Source organism: Halichoerus grypus, chromosome 2, assembly GCF_964656455.1.
Source record: "Halichoerus grypus chromosome 2, mHalGry1.hap1.1, whole genome shotgun sequence".
In the NCBI taxonomy this organism is placed as follows: domain Eukaryota; kingdom Metazoa; phylum Chordata; class Mammalia; order Carnivora; family Phocidae; genus Halichoerus; species Halichoerus grypus.
The window spans coordinates 35994078-36017082 of NC_135713.1; the positions used below are offsets into that span (position 1 = coordinate 35994078).

The 23005-nt window shown below is 41.2% G+C and overlaps 1 protein-coding gene and 1 pseudogene across 1 annotated transcript in view; one reads left to right on the forward strand and one right to left on the reverse strand.

The window, feature by feature from the left end:
- The window catches only part of EMB (embigin), a 41837-nt gene extending 29884 nt beyond the window's left edge, over window positions 1-11953 (reverse strand). Inside the window, exons 1-2 of the mRNA XM_036111777.2 lie at window positions 11744-11953; window positions 42-131 (exon numbers count right to left, since the gene is read on the reverse strand). Coding sequence (XP_035967670.1) covers window positions 42-131; window positions 11744-11861 — 208 coding nt within the window. The 5' untranslated portion in view covers window positions 11862-11953. The remainder of the gene's footprint in view (window positions 1-41; window positions 132-11743) is intronic.
- On the forward strand, window positions 11860-22027 carry LOC118547964 (rhomboid domain-containing protein 3 pseudogene; annotated as a pseudogene).
- Window positions 22028-23005: the final 978 nt, after the last annotated feature.

A 23005-nucleotide genomic window follows, 5' to 3' on the forward strand; every position in this document is an offset into this window, starting at 1 on the left:
CTTCTGGGGGCATTGTATTATTTGAAAGGCAACACATTTACCAGTCAGTGATATGTTATGACTCCCCAAGGAAAGGTTAGAATATTTTGTCATCATTTCTTCTCGGATGGGTAGAGTCGTAAGAGGTGAAGCTGTAAGAAAAAGAAAATGTGATTGCATATTATTATCAAGATGAAATGACTACAAGCTAGTTTGTAGCAGCTGAAATGCTATATTGTATACTATTCGTGAAAAGTAATGTTTTCAGGAAGCTCTGAGGAACTAGATCTCATACATTCACAGATATTCAGACATATATTGGGCTATTAAATGCGACCACATTTCCAACTTTTTCTATGTTCTTTTCTTTACTGAAAAATCCCTGATTTACATCAAGTAGCTTAAAAAAAATTATTTTGTTACCCTACCATTTGTAGTTTCTTTATAAAACATAAATGAAGACACTGAAGAATTAAATAAGAGTGCCAGGAAAAAGACAGACATGAAGAGGCAGAAAGAAGATGAGTGAACAAAGAGAGACAGAGAGACCATAATAAAGGGCATAAAACGAGGAGAGAAGAGAAAACGGCTGCACAGTGAGAGTTTCTGCTGTTTTCCAGCTACAGTTACAGACTGGGTTACCCTCTACCAAACTGACTTGTGGTTCTCCTCTGGCGCTTCTCTCATCTTTTCAAAACTTTTACTGAAAAAAAAAAAGTTTCCATTTCCTCCCTCCCACTCTCCTCAAAACTGCTGCTTCTTCTTCTTCTTTTTTTTTTTTTTTTTTTGTACACTGGCTACTGTTCTTTGACTGGGAGGCCAGAACCCACCTCCCATAAACACTACCCCAACTCTATCAAGTAAGTCAGAAAAGGGGAAAAGGCTTATGACTGTAGTCTTGGCTGCATTCTTAAAACTTCTCATTCTCATTCAGTTAAGTTAAACCTGAGCCTTTTTTATTTCACTTTCTTAATACTCTGCTCAGAAACTTACTCCTAGTGCAAAATTAGATTTCCAGTTCTTTTCTTATGTGTATGAAAAATATTATCAAAGTTAGTGATCACCTTTGTTGCCTCAGCTTATGGACAGCTTTTACAGTATTGCCTAATAAAAATATCTACCTAGCAGAACCTCGCTCTCCAGTAAGCTGTGTTCCAAAGGCTTGATCACTTCTAAAGCAGCTTTGGAAGGTGGAGTGCACTTTCTCATAAAGTAATCCTTTAATGAATTTAATATGTAAATCATAGCACCCTCTGACATTCTCACCGGGCTATCAAGAATACAAAACATTTCTTCCACTCACATCTAATATTCATTCATTCATATTCTTTCTGTCTCCATCTCTCTCTGTCTCTCTCTCTCTCTCACACACACACACACACACACACACGCATGCACACGTGCACACACACATACACACACAGCCAAAAAGGTTCCTATCAACATTCTTTTTCTAATGAAAAAAATTGTTTTTCCATTCTTGGGCATAGCTCACTTAGAGGTTGTATTTAAGAGGAAATATCTCAGGAAGATGAAAGCAGATGCTATTGACTTACAGATAGGAAGCCAGGAGGGTGCGGATGGGAAGGAATGAACTGTTCTACATCATCCGTTCTGTGAAACTTGCAAAACATAAGCTTTGATATCTTTGTTCCCTTGCTAAGGAGTTCTCTTTTCTTGGCCTAGCCCTACTGCAGAGCTGAATATAATTGTAAGGGTTCTCATCACACTCTTTATGCCTAAAACAAGCCCATAATCCTTCAAGATGGTCTAATATCATTTATTCATATTATTAGTAGTATTCACACTATCAACAGCAATAAGAAAGTGACAAACTGAAAAAAGGTGTTTTATTCCTTCTTACTTTATTTAAATAAGTGAATATAGAGAGAGCATCTGATACATGCTTGATGCTGGTAAGGAGTATGAAGCTGAGTAAACTTGGTCCCTACAGGGCCACATGGATCATAATAATATCAATTTAGGCCCACAATTTGTAACTGAAAGTCATTAAAATTTCAGAGTGCCACCCATTCACAGTATTGACTATAACTAGCCCATGTATTTTCCAACTTGGCAGGTGAGCAGCAGAGGATGAAGCCTGATTTACATCTTTTTTTTTTTTTTAAGATTTTATTTATGTATTTGACAGAGAGAGACAGTGAGAGAGGGAACACAAGCAGGGGGAGTGGGAGAGGGAGAAGCAGGCTACCCGTGGAGCAGGGAGCCCGATGCGGGACTGGATCCCAGGACCCTGGGATCATAACCTGAGCTGAAGGCAGATGCTTAACAACTGAGCCACCCAGGCGCCCCCTGATTTACATCTTTGAGAGACTCTGAAGGTGGAACAGAGGTGGAGACAATGGCACAGAGATGAGCTCAGGGGCTGGGGTTATTTTGCCATTTCTCAATATCAGGACTGGATGGGAGAGCCTACTTGTATTAGGAGAAGAGAAGAGAGGTCCAGACTTGGCCTGGGCAAAATCTAAGCTTACAGAAGCTGACAGAATAGGAGGGAAAAGAAAAGCCAAGCTTCAAGAGGAGGGAAGTTTGGGTAGCTCCAGAATATACTAGCTGTTATGACCACTTCCCACTGCCAGTCCATATATTAAAAACACAGACATCCATAAACCAGCCACAACCTGTCCCCTAACTTCATATCCCCTCTAAAGCATTTATCTTGATCAGGCTCCAGATTCCACTGAACAAGCCCCAAGTGCAAAAGAACATGTGTCACTCTTGTGATTTTTTTTGCCTTCGGGAAAAGTCCCTTCAAGAGGCAATGTATACAAACGTCTTGAGTAGAAAAAGCAGGGCCGTCTACGGAAGGTACTAGAATATAAAAGTGAGAAGTTCTTTGCTTGGCCAAGATAGATATATAGATATATAGATATTTTTAATCAAAGAAGTGGGAATGTAAACTTTATTGCTTTCCGTAGGAGGACAACTGGCAGGAGGCAGAGATTGGTGTTTAAAAGGAAATTGGCAGGAGAGTCAGGCAGATGTGGTTTGAATATGTCCCCGAAAGGATTAGGCTGTCACGAAAAGAAACACAAAATGGAGAGGCAGGAATTTGGGATCCTAATCCAAGTTCTGCCTGTCTTGTTACTCGGGGTTTCATTTCATGGAGAAGAGAGGGAGGATCAGAAGAGTCTAATATTGAGTGATGGTGTCAAGATCATAGCATACATTCCTCAAGTTATCACGCTCACCCCTCTCTTAATCATTGCGGGAAACTTTCCACCCAGCCTTCTCTTACAGTCAGTGGCAAAATTGCCACATAAAAGAGTAACATCTAATAGTTTTTCTAAAGATTAAAGATTTTCCTCCCTCTGCAGGGGCGATGGGCCATGAGGGTGTTGCATCAAAGAGCTGAATAACAACCTAATTTTCACCTATTACTAGTTCATGTGAAATAGCAAAATAGTCTCTACTTAAATTTATCTTTCACATACTACATTTTAAAATAGACATTGCTAGATGGGTTTATAATTTATGCTATTAAAATTTTTAAAAGAAAAAAACATGCTATAATTTCTACTTAAAATATTAATGTAACATTTTTACATATTTAATTCTGGAGCTCCATTTTAATTGAAGTAAATTGGGAAGAAAAAAAAAAAGAGGATAAGTAACACTAGAACACTGCCTTGGGAACCTAGATTTGCTTTTCTCTAAATGGGAAAATAAGTTCAATCATACCTCTGTTTAAGAATAAGCATTTTCTCTAAATTCCCCCCAAACATCTTTATTATATTTTATGATTTTGGAAGGGTCTAGACTTCATTTAGAAAAAGGTGTAAGTAAAAGCTGTTATTAGGATAAATATCACTCTCTCTTTTTTTCTCTCTCCCCCATATAATGCACTGATTGCTATCAATATGCAGAATTAACAATGTTTTTAATAAATCTTAATTTTAGCATTCTGATACACAGTATTATGAATGTGCAGCCCAGTTACAAAAACGCTATAACTTAGGAGTGGATAATATATACTATTTAGAATAATATATACTATTTAGAAAACAGAGGTTTGGAATTCAGAATATATTTCCTCATGGAAGCAATGCTATATATAACCACAAGATCCCATGCCAAATTGTAAAAGCGATTTAAGCCATGATACGGCTAAACTGCAGCATTAAAATATCCAAGTACAAATACTTCTAATAAACAGTGCTTTTAGAGTTCTACTTCTGGAATCTAGAAACACAGTATTCCTATCCTGTCTGTAATGGCAACAGTAGGAAGAAGAGAAGGGGAGAATGAGGCTATCTTGATTCCCAGACACTATAATCCACAGGGAGTTTGTCAAGAAAAGAGAAAAGAAGGTTTGGCAAGAAAATAAATTCCTGATGGGGACATTTATAAGTCAGACTCTCTAGGTCAGGGACAGATTAAAAAAACAAACAGGAAGCTCATATTTTTTCTACATAGAATGAGAACCATTGGGCAAAAAGACCATTTTTAGGGGCGCCTGGGTGGCTCAATCGGTTAAGCGTCCTACCCTTGATTTCGGCTCAGGTCATGATCTCAGGGTTGTGAGATCGAGCCCTGCGTTGGGCTCTGTGCTGGGCACGGAGGCTGCTTAAGATTCTCCCTCCCCCTCCCCCTCTGCCCCGCCCCTCACTCCACTTGGGCACATGCACATACACACTCTCTCTTAAAAAAAAACAAAGGCCATTTTTAGACCACCAACAAAAAAACCTGAAGAACAATTAAAAAGCCTAATAACAAGAACAGTGTGCACTTTTACAAAGCCTTGTAAAACTGGTTTTAAACCTTGGTCATATTGAAATATAAACAAACTGATCTTTTCTTTGAAATAGGATTATTGCAATAAAATACATTTCGAAGGGTGGTGTAAAAACTCGTTTTAAACTACCTCTAAACGGTCATTAAGATATGTTAACAGTGAATCTTAGGCCAAATAAAACTTTTTTTTTAAAGATTTTATTTATTTATTTGACACAGAAAGAGAGATAGAGAGGGAGAGAGCACAAGCAGAGGGAGTGGCAGGCAGAGGGAAAAGCAGGCTCCCCACTGAGCAGGGAGCCCGATGCGGGACTTGATCCCAGGACCCTGGGATCATAACCTGAGCCAAAGTCAGCTGCTTAACTGACTGAGCCACCCAGGCACCCTGCCAAATAAAACTCTTAAAAAATAAAACCCCAAAGGTCTGACTAGGATTCCTGCTCTTTCTGAAGACTGTGGGTTTTTCAGATGTTTCACCCACTAGATTATTCTTGGATAAGACTTAGATTCTGTTCAGTGGTTCTCAACTGGGGCTGACTTTTGTCCTCCACAGGACATTTAGCAATGTCCGGAGGCATTTGAATGTCACAACTTGGAGAAGGTTACTACTTGTATCTAATAGGTTACAGTCGTTTCCTAGGGCTGCCAGAAAAAAAATTACCACAAATGTGGCAGCTTAAAACAACAGAAGTTTATTCTCTCATAGTTCTGGAGGCTAGAAGCCTGAAATCAAGGTGCAGGGCTTTGCCCCCTCTGAAGGCTCTGGGGAAGAATCCCTCCTTGCTTCTTCTAGCTTTGGTGGGTGCCAGCAACCCTCGGCATTCCGTGGCTTGTAGCTGCATGGCTCCCGTCTCTGGCTCCATCCTCCCTCTGAGTGTGTCTGTCTCTGTATCCAAATCTCCCTCGTTTCTTTCATAAAGACCACAGTCATTGGGTTAAGGGTCTATCCTAATCTAGTATGACCTCATTTTAACTTGATTACATCTGCAAAGACCCTCCTCTCAAATAATCACTTTCGTGGGTACACACAGTCAGGACTCGGACATAACTTTTTTGGAGACACAACACACCCAGTACATAGGAGAGGCCAGAGATGCTGCGAAGCATTCTGCAATGACAATCCCCCACAACAGAGAATTATCCAGCCCCAGGTGTCAATAATGCCAAGGTTGAGAAACCCTGATTTCAAAGCAGGTACATCCTCAACTCTGATTCTTCAGTGGGATGATTTTTAATAATCTTCAAAAGGCCCTGTGGCCCCGAGGTCCTGTTCTATATACTTTAGGTGTAGATATTTTAAAGCAAGAACATTTCTTGCTTTTATGCCAGCCCCACCTTTGTCAGGGGCCTATTTTGAGGACCTTTTACGGAAAGGCACTAAGTGCTGGATGGAGTTTTGAAATGCAAACCAGGAAATCTGTGATAGCTATTAGCTAGCTCCAGACTCTTGGCTACAACATGAAAGCACTTTGGGCTTCAAGATCAATCAAATGAGATATCTAAATTCCCTTTCAGGATCTCAGAACTATGTCATTATAAGGCTATAAAAAAAGATTCTGTCTTGGGAGTAGAGATACATTAGTAATGATATAATCACAACTTTAAAAATTGCAGAAAAATGTTATTTTCAGTTAAAAGAATAACACCATTTTCAAAGATAACATCTATTATTTCTACACTGACAATATGTTATTTGAGATATTTTATTATGCGTGAACAGTGACTATGTTTTATTAGGAGTAGGGGGTTTTATTTTTAATAAAACGTTGTGAGGTTTTTTCTTTTTTTATTTTCTTTTCTTTTTAAGATTTTAAGTAATCTCTATACCCAGCATGGGGCTTGAACTCACAATCCTGAGATCAAGAATCGCACGCTCCACTGACTGAGCCACCCAGGTTTTTTTCCTTCTACGTCACTGTGTGTCCTAGTTGTTTATTTCTACGGTTCACATTATATTGTGAAATATGGGAGGCCAATGATACAAAAGTAATTTCAAAAGAGTACAATCCAGGACAAATAGCCTTCACACTTATAATCTGTTTGAGGACAAATACTCCTTTGGAAAATGGTACTTAATTACATAAACTGATGACAGTTTCTCTCTCATTATGGCTTAATGTCTATGTTAAGTAAAGCTTTCTCAGAAAGAGTTGAAATTCTTTTTGCTTCTTTTCAAAAGATCTCAAACAAAAGAGTTTTGAGTACAGAATAAAGAATTCTTCCCCTGAACCACCTGAGAATAAGCTGCTGACCTGATGACTCATTCCCGTCTAAAACATGACTGTACATCCCCAGAAAGACCTACCCCCCCTCCACTTCATCTCAATACGGCCATTAAAGTTGGGAAATTGACATTTATGCATTACCATCTCATCCCACACCTCATCGAAGTTTCAACAAAAGTCCTGAAGATGTACTTTTCAGCCAAAGGCTGCAGTCCAGAATTACATGTTGCCCTCAGCTACCATGTCCCTTCTATTCTCCTTCACTCTGTCTCAGCTTTAGTCATTCTTGACTCTTATGACCAGTAGAGATCCAGTATGATTATCTTGTAATATAATTTGATTTGGAGTAGACCTTTGGCAAATATATCACAGAGGTGATACTGTGTTCTTCTCATTGCATACTATTAGATGGCCCATAATTTTTATTCCTCTCTTTGCTGATGGTTTTTACTTTGATCATTTGTTTAAAGAGGTGTCTGCCAGGCTTCTCCATGATAAAGTCGTTCTTTTTCTCTTTTCATGAATACTACTTTATGAGATTTGTGGGAACTTACTTTAAAAGTATGTAGTATTTTGTGCCTCATCAAACTTTCAATTGATTCATTTAATTAATTTATATCGGTATGTACTCATGAATACCTGTATTATTCAAAGGGCATTATTCAGTGGATACTAATGGATACAAGTCCATTAGTATTATTATTTATGTTGATGCTCAATTTGTCCTAGATCTGTTCAGTGGGAGCCCTCTGGCTTTTGTATCCTTTTGACATGGCCCATCATTCTTTGAGCACTTCATTGCTCTCTGGCACAAGAGGTTCAGGGCTTGTCTTACACTTTCTCCTCCCTATTCATAAAATCAGCCATTTCTCCAGGAAGTCCCAGTTACCATTAGTAAAGAATGGTACGTAGATCAAGATCAAGATCCGACTCATCACTATTGGGAAATCACTGCTCCACCTCAGTGGGCAGAGCTAATATGTGCAGGTATATTCATACACACACATATATGTAAATATATGTGACATGTATGCATTATACATATATTTACACATATACACATTTATATCTGTTTATAGAGAGACATGAAAGACAGATCATGACAGATCTGAAGTCATGAATTTATGCCAGTGCTGTCAATCGCAATCCAACACCACAAGCTTCACTCTAGTTTTTCCTTTATTTCCTTCTTCTCTAGAGAAAAACCCGGATCCTATTATCCTTACTAGCTTTACTTATTTGCTCAGTCTCCCTGTATGCAACTAATATCCCATTGTCACTGCCACTCTTGACCCCAAAGAAATGTCTTCCACACCCACTCAGGCCCTGACATCCTCCACTGCTTGCTCTTCTGCACGCTTAACCCACACCCTCTGATCAGGATCGGGCTGCCCCTGTGTAGAAGCCCCTGTCACTCTGCTCAGCTCAGAGGCTGAGATCTAGGGCCCCCCACCTCTGCAGGAGGACCCACTTCACTGTGCTCAGGCTCTAAGACTCCACATGGGGCCATGCCCCTACCTGGATGCCCTCCGGACCTGGCTCAGCCTCTAATTCCCTGATCTGGGACCCTCTGGCTTCCTCCAACAAGGGAGGTTGCCTCCCTGCATTCCCCAACCTAATGACTATAAGACCCATTCCCAGAAGGAAGAGAAGGAGATGGAGACAAGAGGTGGGGACAAAAGAACAGGAAGAGGAAGAGCCAGTTGAACTAATTCTTAACAAATGTGTATATTATTTTAAATGTGATGATAATTTAGAGTCACAATTTTGATGCATCAGATATAACTCCATTAAAGATAAGGTTATAATCTGTTCCTTTAAACAATGTAAATGACTTGAAACTGCTAAAACACTGCTGAAGTTTTCTGCTTAGACACAGACTAACACAATGTTAAGAGTGTGTGGGTGCTTGAATAATATTTGTTCTCACAAATATTTATTGCTAGGCAGTGGCTGTGTATGTATGTGGGATGGGGAGTGTCTCCAGAAAGGAAGGTGGTTGATCAAGATTGTATATAAGCAATGTCCTCCAGAAGCTTACAACGATCATTTCAAATGATTCCCCTGCAAACACATTTTTCAGAAGATAAACACAACCCCTTCCCTCAATTTGTTCTACTTAAGAGTAATAATAATGATGTTTAAATATTCCCATTTATCTAATATTTGCTTTTATAAAGTTACTTTACCTTTCTTATGTAACTGAAACAGCTTAAGAGAATTCAGGTGAGTCCCTGCGCCTAACTTTGAGAACTCCAAGTGTGTTAGTATGCCCTTCAGCTCCAACCAAGCATTTAGATCCATACAGCGTGCTCTGTCAGTGGTTCCAAACTTTCATAGACATACCCAGTTGTCTCAGAGAGACAACTGTGTATTGTGTTTAAGAAAACAGGCATTGGAGGGGGCGCCTGGCTGTCTCAGTCCGTACAGCAAACAACCCTTGATCTCAGGGTCATGAGTTCAAGCCCCATGTTGGGCTCAGAGCTTACTTAAAAATATAAAAAAATAAAGAAAACAAGCATTGAAGTCAGACTGAACAATGCTAAGTTTCTAGCTCTACTACTTGAATAATTATATATAATTGGGCCATTATTTAATATCCCTAAATTCCAATGTCCTCATCTGAAAGTCAGGGACAATAAAAGCTAACCCATAGGGTTATATACCGCACAGTGCAATGCCTGGCACATAGTTGTTATACAGTAAAGGTGATAAATTATAACATTTTTATTATTAAAATTTGGCCCAAAGTCTTAGGCTTATAGAACACCTACTTCCAAGTAGTTCAAAGCACCTAGATAAAAAATACCCAGTAAACTTCATAATAACCTTTAGCAAAGAGGAAACTGAATCTCACAGAGCTCCATACAGAGTCTATAAAATGAGATAAGTTTGCTTCACAATTTTTAATTCTGCCTTAAAATGAGATGCTAACTTCATAACTTTCATACAGCACATCATTCTACAATTTTTTTTTTTAAAGATTTTATTTATTTGACAGAGAGAGACACAGCGAGAGAGGGAACACAAGCAGGGGGAGTGGGAGAGGGAGAAGTAGGCCCCCCGCGGAGCAGGGAGCCTGATGTGGGGCTCGATCCCAGGACCCTGGGATCATGACCTGAGCCGAAGGCAGACGTTTAACGACTGAGCCACCCAGGCGCCCCTATAATTTTAACTTAAGTGGAGCTAAAAGGCCCGACTGACACTGTATACACACACAGACACTTGCCATACCTACATACATCATCCCATTTATTTACAACTTTGCTAATTTATTCCACTTTCTTTTCTTCCCTACTTTTTTCTTTAGAAGTCTGCTCTGAATGTCAGTTTAAACCTGACTCCCAGCTACCAACAGTTTAGATATTCACACAATGTGCACTCTCTGGGCCATTATAATTTGAAAGCAGTGGTATTCAACCCGCTTAGGATCACGTGACTAAAATCACACGGGAGCTTTCAAAATACCCGATGTTCAGGCTAAATCCCTGGCCAACTGAATAAAAAATTTTGAGGGCAGGATCCAGCTGTTAAAGCTCCCAGATAATTCCAACATAGAACCAACTGGAGAACCCCACTTCTAGAACTCACCCAGAATGCAATGGTCCTCAGAGCTGAGCTGGTCCTCAGTCTTAAGTGAAAGAGGAGTGAATCTAGAAATAGCCCCAAGTCCTTGACCATTCTTTGTAAGTAGTATGAATGAAAAAGAGGTATGTGGCTAGGAAGTGGGACAAGGAAATTTAGGAACTGAAGCAACCCAAAATGTTTTGTCCAAGATGGTAACAACTAGGCCTTTTAAAGGACAGTTGTAAAAATGTAATAATCCTATCCTTTGGATTATCTTACCATCTTTATGTTACAAAAACTCTACATGCTATAAGTTCATAAAAGTGAATTCCTATGAAAGTTTGAAGATCTTGTGTAGAATATCTTAATTTTAGTTGCTGATAGGCACTATTTGCTAACCTGATTGGCAGTCCACTGTCCTAATTAGCTGCTAACACGTTGAATATGTTAACACAAAAACCTGAATTAGAAAGTAGGTTGGATTGAGATACTTTCAACATAAAAGGTAATTATAAACAGGTGAAGCTAAAATGGCAAATTTGGTGTTGGTTTTGGTAATGTTTCGCACATAGATCCCTCTTTCAAAGTTTCTTAAACAATCAAAACAATAACCACAAAAAATTCGCTTTCAAAGACCATGGTGTATGTAAAAAAAGATACACACACACACACAATATCCAATGAGTTGTGGGCTTCGGTTCGTTAGTTGGCTGTGGTTTGCTGTTATTTCAACTCAGTTGTAAAAAACATCCTCAGAGCAAAGCCAACCCACCTGCCAGGCAGGGAGGTGATATTTAAACCTACTATGAATTCAAGCGAAGGGAGCTGGCCTTGGAGAATGTGGCTTTCCGAAATCCTGCCGCTTTTGCGGAAACCGAGTCGCTACCTTGCTCCCGCCGGCACCCTCACACCCTGCCGCCCTCGCCCTTGGAACACCCAGACACTGTCCTACTACCAACGCCCCCGACTCGCGGGGCGCTCTTGCTTCCAGATTCCATCCCTGGAGCGGAGGAGCCCCACCGCTCCAGTCTCCTCGTCCAGCTGAGACAACCCAAGCCTGGCCAATGGGAGGAGGCGGCCGCCGCTGGCCACCCGCCGTCGCCAGCCTCCCCGCGCCTCTCCACACCAACCCTGCCCCGGCGCGTCGGCCAAGCCCTCAGCCTACCGGGACCCAGCCTCGCGCGTCCCCCCCCAACTCGGCCCTGTAGCCTTCGCACCTGTGGTATTGCCGTCCGCCCAGCCCCGGCGCACGGCCGCGAGGAGGCACAGGAGGAGCAGCGGCAGCTGCAGCGGCGGCGGCCCCCGGAGCCCCCGCAGGCCAGGCAGGGCGCGCATGGCGCCGGCGGGTCAGCCGCGCTCCTCGCGCACCGCCGTAGGTGGCCGAAGTTTCTGCGCACACTCGCGGGTGGCCCGGCGCCTGCTGCCTGTCCCGGGGGCGGGACACGCGACAAAAGGCAGAGTGGGAGGGGCCCGGTCGCCCTGCCCTCCTCCCCTGAGACGCTCTCACGGCGCCCGAAGCCGACCCAGGACTGCGCCCAGTCCTCCATCAATTATGCAGCACGCTGACCGCAGCGGCCGCGCCCGGATGTGCAGTAGCCACCTCCGCGCCGCACCGTCTCCTGCCTCCGCCCTCCCGGCTCTAGCAGGTCTGGGCGGGAGCTTGCTAAGGACGCGGCAGGTGATGTCTAGCTCGTCTCCTGCAGGAGAGCTTGAAACTCCTAATGTGTGTGCATACATATGTATGTCTGCAGACTATCCTTTGCAGTTCGTCTGAAGCAGGGTTCACTTATTCACTCTGATGGGACAGATGAGAGGATGGAGAACACTTTTCCGCCCCCCCCGGGACATCCCGGGGTTACTAAGGAGATTTATGCTTGCGCAGGTGGAAGGCGCTATCCGGCTGCCCTGAATCCTGGACGGCTCTTCCTCCGCTCTCTGTACCAAACGCACACACCTTCCCCTCCAGTCTCTGAAGGCTTAACCGGTTCTCTCTAGATTAAGGCTTCGGAGTCCCAAGGCCCCACAGTGTCTGTTTTTCTTTTCCTATTGTTTGCTTAGCCTCACAGCTTTTAAGGAGCCACCTAGAGGTCAAGAAACAAAAACTACCCAAAGTAGATAACTGTGTAAACGGCACAAGCCTGTTGACCTTCAAACTCGAACACTGTTTAAAATAATGCTGTCTCCTACCACGCAAGGCTGTAGCTTGGAATTTTCAGTGCTCCCGACCAAATAAAACTAAAAGCTATCAGAGAGGGGAGGAGAAATCTATGTTCTAACATAAAAAAGCAGTAAGATCTGATGATTCTCCAGGGTGTTATAACACATTAAAAGATTTTTTTAAAGCATTTCTCCTAAGCCTTGTACTCTCTCCCTTTGTTTTTAGAATGCCAGGTTTGATATTCATAAATTCATTACATATCAGTGTCAAAAAAAAAAAAAAAGCCTGAGTGGCTCATTTTGTTTAAGCAGCTGCCTTCTGCTCAGGTCATGATCCCGCGGTCCTTGGATCCAGCCCTGCGTAGGGCTCTCTGCTTAGCAGCGGAGTCTGCTTTTCCCTCTTCCTCTGTCCCCTCCCCTCGCACCCCTCCATGCCCCGCTTGTGCTCTCTTACTCACTCTCTTTTCAAATAAACAAATAAAATCTTAAAAAGAAAATAAAATTGAAAGAAAATGTCAGACACAAATTTTGAAAACTGAAGTGCTAAACAAGAGCTATGCTCACTTCACAGAGGAATGGTTAATTTTTAATTGGTAGCCATTACTAAAATATGCCTGTTTCTGGTTTAATATTATATAGGGAAAATTTCAGAGGAGTGTAGATTTTTAAATTGGTGTTAAGAGAATATGAGGAATACAATTCATTAAGCATAGTAATATCTAATTAATATTAAGTATCTGCCAAGTGTCACGCACTGGGTTCAGAACAGGTTGCATGTACTCCAAGAAGTATGTACATGCACACACTCATCTAGAGAACTGTTTATCTATGAACTACAAATCTCAGGAAAGCCTCTTCTCAGTGAGAAAATTATGGTTATGATGATTAACCCTTTCTGAACAAAGCCTTAAAAGAGACCCGGTAGGATTAACATTTTACATCATGACTCTCTTAGGACCATAACCAGACTTGCTAAACCCATATTCTCTGATCGATGGTTGCTAAATCATACCCCTGTCTTGCTGCCCTTCATCCTGTCTCAGGATTAACTACAATCATTTGTCTATACCTTCTGAGTTTTAACAATGAGCACTTCTCCAAACAAGCTGAACACTGACTGACCTTCCCCAGTTGGTCCTATAAGCTCAGATTCACTTTACTTCAAATAAGGTGACCTCATTTAAAGAAAAATCACCTCAGTTGAATCAACGTGTTCATGAATTAGGGAAAATTGACTTGCCCAAGCTGAGGCTAATTCCCACTGTCGCTTTTGTTGTTGCAGCAAAATAAATTGAGAAAGAACCATAATTTTTGGTTTGCTAAGCATTTTGAACGTGTTCTCCCCATTGTTAACTGTTTTATTTTTAGATATTTAGTATTTTTGTCCTTATCCCAACTTCACTTCATTGTTTCAAATGTTCTGTATTCTTTAAAACCAGCTTATATGATACCTTCCTTGTATGGCTTTTTCTGACCTTTCTAGTCCAAATTGACCTTTCCTTGCATGACGAGTTAAATATGGCCACAAATACATTGACACTGTCCTTATCATGAAGGGGAAAGAGGGTCCTGTGGCTCCTCTCTTCAAGCTGGGTGGTCTCTGTGACCTCTCTGACCTATCGAATATTGCAACAGTAACATTGTGTGAGTTTCCTGAACCAAACCACAAGAGCATCCACTTCCTTCCTCCTTGTTCTTACAAGACAGCTGCCAGGAAAGAAGTAGGACTACCTTGAGATCAACACACCATGAGAAACCCAAACCACATAGAGAGACAGAAACAGTGAGATGACATGGGAAGAGGCCAAAGAGCAGCAAGGTGCTAGATTTTTGAGTCTCTTCTTGGAGCCTCAGGCAAGGCTGTCCCCCACCCCGACCCCCCCCAACCCCTGCCGGGAGTGTCCAAGGCTAGAGAGCATGCCTGACTGCTAGCCTCAAGAGAGGCTGAGTGTTTGAGTTCTGACTTCGAAGGGAGAAGGCAGGATTCGTAATGTGAAAATCTCCCCAAATATCAAAGGGTTTTCAAAATATGGCAAGAATATCCACTCCAGTCCTCCCCACTATGACAGGCAACCTTTCTTCATACTTATTCTTTAAAACAAAAGCAGATGCTCCCCAACTTAATACACCATGTACTCACTTCAAATGCAGGTACCCCATTCAACACAGAAAGAGGCCCATCTCATTAGGAGGGGAAGTTGGATCCCTGACTGGTACAGATGCACATTCTAAGGCTCTGGGACAGGAACTAGTAGTATGTTCATTTAACATATGTCTTTGTAAAATTTGCTAAAGTAAACATTTTAACTGGAATTATTTAATATGACCATTTATTTCTACTCCAACTGCTCTTGCATCTCACTTTCCCACATGTCAGATGGCATGCTGTGAACGTTTTTGGGGATCCTGCTAAGAGGAATTGGAGTTAAGGATACATTTCATAGGGATTTATTATAATATAGTTTTGCGTTTTACAGTCCCTTTGGTATAGGGCCAAGTTATTGCTTATAGCCACCCAGTCAGAAATGGCTTAAAAGGTCTACAGACTTTTTGCTGTGTGACTCAACTAGCCCTGTGACTGAATCGACTCTCTGGGCATCCTGACATAAAGGTGAAGAACCAGAGACCAAATGCTGATACCCTATGGTCACTTGGCACCAGAAATAAGTTGATAGGGAGGGAAAAGGATGCCATTGCCAGATCAAAGGTGTAATAGACTGAATTGTATTCCCCCGCACCCACCCAACGCATACATTGAAGCTCTAACCCTCAGTAGCTTAGATTGTAACTGTTTTTGGAGATAAGCCTGTAAAGAGGTAATTAAGGTTAAATGAGGTCATATGGGTAGGCACAGGATCTAATATGACTACTCTTGGACCTAATCCAATATGTACCCTTATAAGAAGAAGAGGGGCACCTGGGTATCTCAGTTGGTTAAGTATCCGACTCTTGAACTCAGCTCAGGTCTTGATATCAGGGTCATGGGTTCAAGCCCCGTGTTGGACTCCACGCTGGGCATGGAGCCTACATTTAAAAAAAAAAAGGAGGAAGAGACACCAAAGGAAGCACGCACGCACGCACACACACACACACACACAGAAAAGGCCATGTGAGGACAGAAGCCTCAGGAGAATCCAAACCTGCTTCCATCATTTGTCACTGTCTATTTAGTTTTTGGTAATAACTTTTGCCAGTATGCCTTTTGTCTTGTGACATTATCACCAAAATTATTTGTTATGTAGTCAAATTAACCAGTCTTTTTTTTTTTTTTAAAGATTTTATTTATTTATTTGACAGAGAGAGACACAACGAGAGAGGGAACACAAGCAGGGGGAGTGGGAGAGGGAGAAGCGGGCTTCCCACCAAGCAGGGAGCCCGATGTGGGGCTCGATCCCAGGACCCTGGGATCATGACCTGAGCCGAAGGCAGACACTTAATGACTGAGCCACTCAGGCACCCCTAACCAGTCTTTTTAAAAAATGGCTTTTGTCTGTTTAAAAAGTCTTCTTAAAAAAGCCTTCATTGTTTTAAGAAAAAAATAAAGTCATCCTATGTTTTCTTCTAGTATTTTCTGCTTTCTCTTTTTTATGTTTGAAATTTATGTTAATATAAATGTTAATCTCTACAAATGTAAAATTATTACATAAATTTATAGTAATAATTATGACTTATCTTCCTGTCATTTTCAGCCATCTTTTATTTTAGAATAAAATATGCAGAGAAGGCATACTCTATTTTAGGATCAACAACATGTTATGTGTTCTATAAATGTCTTTTTGAAGATGGGCAATATCAATAAGTAGTAACTCTGGGTTTGGGTTCTGATACAAAGCAGCTTTGTATGCATTCTTGAAGATTAATGGTTGCTCAGGAGAGTGTTTAGCTAATAAACGTAGGTTTTGTTTGTTAAGGAACTTTTGACCAAAAAGGAAACGCAGAAGGTTTAGTTCTTCTCAGTGTAGAAAATTAGCAAAAATGGAGATGTATGTGAAAAAGAGAAACCTCTGTGTGTGGATGAGACAAGCTTGCTGATTCATACTGGTTAAAAGAATATTTGAAGGCAGTGGTTTTGAGTCACAGCACTACCATTTAATCTTTTTGTGAATTTAGAAATAATCGCCACTCCAAAGTTCAGTTTCCTTTCCTATAAAACAGGGAAATAGTACATATCTGCCAATGTTGTAAAGATAAAAATAAATGCCTTGGCAGTATTGCAAACTATAAAACAAAATATGTGGATGTTTGTTGTAGTGATTTTGTTGTTATTACTAGTATTGTTATAGATTGCACAATAGTGGTATTTTTTTTCTTGAGGTAATTTTGTGCAAAATGCATCCAATTTGCAAGCTGTGCCTTGTGCATTGGAGCTTGGAATAAATGCTACCAAGTCACTCTAATGAATTAAGGAACAGATTTTATTGGCAAAACTTATAATGGATGTGATCACCAGAAAGAAAGGCACAAGTTGTCCAATACCTCCCCTTATATACCCACAATACCATGAAGGGGCATGCTAGCACCAGAGTACTCTACTGGACACACTATGTAGTTTAGCATTCAGGGGAAGGACCCTATCTCACTGTTCATAAAGAACAGCCTTTTTGATGGATTTTGTGGCCAACACATATAGAAGTGGTAGAGAAAAATCAGCTGCCAACATACTGTGACCTTGGTGCCCATGCAAATCTAGATTTAGGCACTCTTACTTTTTGAGGGAGAGGAAGGAAGGGTGAAAAGCAGTGCTAGAATAAAGAGAATTGTGTAAAATTTAATTTAGAAACAGATCCTTGGACCCCCACCTGACTTGTACGTTGTTAGGCAAAGACTCTTTTCCCACCCTCGGAGAAAACTGAAGAGAGGAAAACTAAGGGTCTTTAGTCTTGGATCTGCAGACTTGAGGTGTGAGTACTCAGGACTAGACACCTAATTTGTGGGGCTCAGAGCAAAACTAAAATGCAAATCCATTGTTCAAAAATTACTAATTTTAAGATGACTCCATAGAGAATTAAACCAGGTGTCCGGCCCTGATTGGGACTCAGTGTGACTGTACAAGTTCGTTCTGTCTCTGTATAGCTGGCTGCGTGGGTACTTTACTGAAAATAGGAAGATCAGTGTCCACACACACAGAATGCTAGATGCTAAGAAGGCTTTTTTTTCTTTTCTTTTTAAATTTTTTTTTAATTTAACTATAGCTGATACACACTGTTACATTAGTTTCAGGTGTACAACATAGTGATTTCACAACTCTCTACATTATGCTGTGCTCACAAGAAATGTAGCTGCCATCTGTCACCATAAAGCTATTATAATACATTGACTATATTCCTTATGCTTGTAACTTTTAGTCCCATGACTTATTCAATCCATATGGAGCCTGTATCTTTTTACTAATTGGCTGTTACCTTTACTCTCAGGTGTATGTGACCAAGCCAAGGGTCCCCAAGATTTAAGATAATCTTCAAATGAATCTGAAAATCAGAAAAGTCCCATATATTTGCTCAGAATGATGAAAATAAACTTTTAATCCCTACAGTCTTATAAATAACAAAAGATCACCAAACACCCAAAAAAAAGATTTAATATGGAAAGAGAAACCAGAACAGAAGAAACATAACTTAGTAAAAATTATACAACGATAAGAAATTTCAATAGAAAATGACCATAGAAATCCTTAGATTAAGAGATGATATTGCATCTATGAAAAAAGAACAAGCTATTATGAGAAAGAACATTTAAGGGGAAAAAAGATGAGATTTTAAAACATGATTAAAGAAATGAAAAAGTTTGGGAAAATAAAGTTGAGGAAAACCTCACAGAAAGTAAAGCAGAAGGACAAAGAGATGGCTGTAAGAAGAGAAAAAAGATAATATTATATGATTAGTCCGGAAGGCCCAATATCCAAATAATAGAAAGAAAGAACAAAGAAAATGGAGGAAATCAACAATGAAATAATTCAAAAATTAACTAAAACTGAAGGAAATGCAAGCTGAAGGTTTCCACCAAATTCCCAGTTGGATGAAAATAGACTCATATCAAGGCACATCACTGTGGAATTTCAGAACACTGTGGATAAGGAGAAAATCCTGTAGGTTCCATAGAAGGGGATAAGGAACTTGTCAAAAAATAGAATGGCTTTGACATTCTTAATAGAAGAGAAACACTTCCAAAATTCTGCAGGGAAATGTTTCCAACCTAGAGTTGTAGGCTCTGTTGAAATGTCAACTAAATATGAGGACAGAATAAAAACATGTTAAAGTATGAACTATCTCAAAAAATTTATCTCCCATCCATACTTTTTCTCAGCAAGCTACTGAAGAAAGTCCTCCTCCAAATCAAGAGAGTAAATCAAAAAAAAAAAAAAAGAGAGAGAAAAGGGGTGCCTGGGTGGCTCAGATGGTTAAGCGTCTGTCTTCGGCTCAGGTCATGATCCCAGGGTCCTGGGATCAAGCCCCACATCGGGCTCCTGGCTCAGCGGGGAGCCTGCTTCTCCCTCTCCCTCTGCCTCTCTCCCTGCTCATGCTCTCTCTCTGTGTGTATCTTTGTGTCTCAAATGAATAAATAAAATCTTTAAAAAAAAAAAAAAAAAAGAGAGTAAATCAAAGTAAAGGGGGAAATGTGGGAACAGGAAAGGAGATCCTAGGATGAGAAAAAATTACAAAAAAATATCTCATACTCATCAAAACATACTGAATAGTAGCGAGGAAAGTGTGATTTATTTTCTTTAATTAGAAATCCTACAGTATTCTGCTGTTAAATATAATTTTTATTGGTTTCTTTTTCCATATGAAATCTTTTCCTTGGGTGTTGGGTGATCTTTAGCTGTTTATTCTTGTCCAAGATTGTGGGGATTAAAAGTTTATTTTAAGGGGCACCTGGGTGGCTCAGTCATTAAGCGTCTGCCTTCGGCTCAGGTCATGATCCCAGGGTCCTAGGATCGAGCCCCGCATCAGGCTCCCTGATTGGCAGGAAGCGTGCTTCTCCCTCTCCCACTCTCCCTGCTTGTGTTCCCTCTCTCGCTGTCTCTCTCTCTGTGTCAAATAAATAAATAAAATCTTTTAAAAAAAAAGTTTATTTTAATCACTCTGAGCAGAGATATGAGACTTTTCTGACTTTCAACTTCACTTGAGGAGTATTTATTTTTAAGATTTTATTTTTAAGCAATTTTTACAGCCAACATGGGGCTCTAACCTACAACCACAAGATTAAGAGTCACACACTCCACTGACTGAACTAGCCAGGCACCACCACTTGAAGATTATCTTAAATGTTTTGGGGGACCTTTGGGCTGGTCATATATACCTGAACATATACTTTTTGGTAGATACACATAATTATACAAAGGAAGTTTATTTTATTCCTAGTTTACTAAAAGTTTTTGTACTTAACAGATTCTTTTGAATCAACCTCTCATGATCCGTTACTTAGAAAAGTAGAATTTAAATAGAAATTGCAGTGGATTTATAGATTAATTTGGGGAGGGTTGACATCTTTGTAATGCTGAGTCCTCTCTATTTCATTATCTCCATTTTACTGAGTCTTGAGAAATTTTAACTTTTGCTTCACGTAAGTTTTACATGATTTTAGTTAAATATACTCATAAGGGGGCACCTGGGTGGCTCAGTCAGTTAAATGACCAACTTTTGATTTCAGCTCGGGTCATGATCCTGGGATGGAGCTCCACATCGGGCAACCTGCTCAGTGGGGAGTCTGTTTGAGAATTCTCTCCCTCTCCCTCTGCCCCTCCCCCCACTCACACTATCTCTCTCTCTCTCAAATGAATAAATAAATCTTTAAAATAAATAAATACATTCGTGAGTATATAATTCATAACATTTTTTTGTTTTTGCCTTTGTTAAAGGTATTTTAAAATAAACGTTTGTACTTTGTTATTTCTATAAATTTAAAATATGTATTTATTCTATAAATAAAAAAATTTCTATAAAGTAAAAAATTTTCTATAAATTAAAAATTAAAAATTTTTTGTTTTTGTCTTGTTAAAGGTATTTTAAAATAAACGTTTGTATTTTGTTATTTCTATAAATTAAAAAAAAAATCTCTCTATCACTCGGAAGAATCTTCCCTATCCTTGTGTTCTCATTCTGTCCTCCGGGCTTCTCAGTAAGCACACAGCCCCAAGAGCACCCTTGACACCTTCAGCCACTCTACGCATGCCAGAGCATCCCCCCACCCACCCCTACTGTCCCCAGCGCTGCCTCTTGCCTCCTCCATCCTGATGCTGCTGCTGAGCAACCTGTGGCTGGTGGGGACTGGCCCCAGCCTCACCCAGGCCCCAGAGCTGCCGCTGGACCCTTGACAGGCTCACTGGCTGCCGACCCATGCCCAGGGCTACATGGCCCGACCTGGCCTGCTCCTGAGCCTGATGCTCCTGCCCACACTGGGCTGGTAGCAGGAGTGCTACCTGGGCACATTGCAGTTCCTGCTTGCCTCTGCCCTGCTCCCCCTGGCTGCGGGACCCAGGGTGTCCAGCGCAGTTGGGCGCTCCGGCTCCATGCCTGTCCCCCTCCCCCCCCCCCCCCCCCCCCCCCGCCATGCTGGCAGGGCGGGGTTACTAGCCTAGACCTCCGCGGGGGGTACTATCACTGTGGCTGCTACCTACCGTAGCTGCTCCTCGCAGCTTGACACCACTGCTCAGCTCCGAGCCACCCCTCCTGCAGCTATTCTGCAGCCTCCTGGCTGGCCTGGCCTACACAGCTGGGGCCTTCCGGTGGCTGGAGCTCTCTGAGCTGAAGCTGTAAGCACTGCTGGAGGGCATCTTGTGCAGGGCCCTGGCAGGGCACTGGCCACTCCAACTCCTTCCTACCCCAGGCGGCCTGGCTGAGCTGCCTGCCTATTCCCCATCCTGTTGGAGCGAGGCCTCTTGCCCCTGGACTTCCTTACATGGCCTCCGGTCCCACAGCGAAGGCTCAGCCCAGCTCCCTCCAGGCCTGGGGTCTGTGTAACAGATCTGCGAGGGCTCCTCTGAGGGGAGCCTGGCTTGGGCTTAGATGAGTAGATGCTGCAGGAGGGGATCCAGGCCTCACTCGTGAGGGGCCAGCACAGCGTCCTGAGAGCCACTATGGCTGCTTAAGTCCACTGTCTCCTGTCTGCAGCTGCAGCAGCTGGAACACATGGGCTTCCCCGCAGAGCAAGCTGTGGCGGTATTGGCAGCCACAGGCCGCATGGAGGGTGCTGTGTGTCACTGCTGGCTGGTGGCGGGGGGTTGGGGGGGAGGTAGGCATGGGCGTGACTCAGGAGAGGGGTTGCCCGCCTACCCCCAAGGGCCTCAGTCCTCCGCAGCACAGGCAGACCCTCAGGTGACAAGAGGCTTGGCCTGTGGTGAGTAGTCCATCCAAGCCTCAGCTCTGTCTGCTGAGAGTCACATTGTGATACAGAAGAGCCCCCTCCCCACACCGCACCCCACCCTTGCACTGTTTAGAATAAAAACCAGTTTGCTTTTCCAAAAAAAAAAAAAAAAAAGTATTACCATATATATTATCTTCTAACTGGTCACCTTACTAAATTATTTTGTTCCTTTTAATAATTTTTTTATTGACTTTCCAGGACTTTCTATGTAGAAAAATCACACAAATTGCAACTAATGGTGATTTTTTTTGTTGTTGTTTCTCCCTTTCTAATATTTATTTCTCTTATTTAAGTTCTTGTTTTATCACATTTGGCCCCACATTTTCATGTAATAATCATGGTACTTAATTTAAAACAACAGAATAAGCCAGACTCTGGTTAATTTTGGCAAAACAAAACAATAAAAATAGCTCAAGGAAAACTGGAGAACCACATTTAGAAAAAAGTGTGATATTAGTAGAGGAAAAGACAAATAGTTTAGTGAAGAATAGAGAGACAAAAGGAGACACACCTGTGCGTGAGAATATATATATGATATTTCAGAATAGTGAAGAAGAGAAAGATAATCCAATAAATTAGAGGCTAATGTGTTACACATTTTGATAGACATATTTAGATCCCTATCACACACATCATATTAACTGATAAATTCCAAATTCATTAGAGTTCTAAAGATAAAACTATAAAATTGTGTAAAAGCTATAGAAGGATTTACAAATTATTTTAGGGATAGAAAAGGACGTTAGAAATAGAGAAAAGACTGACATTTTTGACTACTGTATAAAATTTTAAAGAAAATTTATACATGATGAAAGACAACATAAAATAAAAACAAAATACAGATTAGGAGAAAATATGTACAGTGTATCATCTATAAAGAGTTAATATCCTTAATATTAAAAGAGCACCAATATGTTGGGAAAATTGGACAGCCACATGCAGAACAATGAAACAGTACC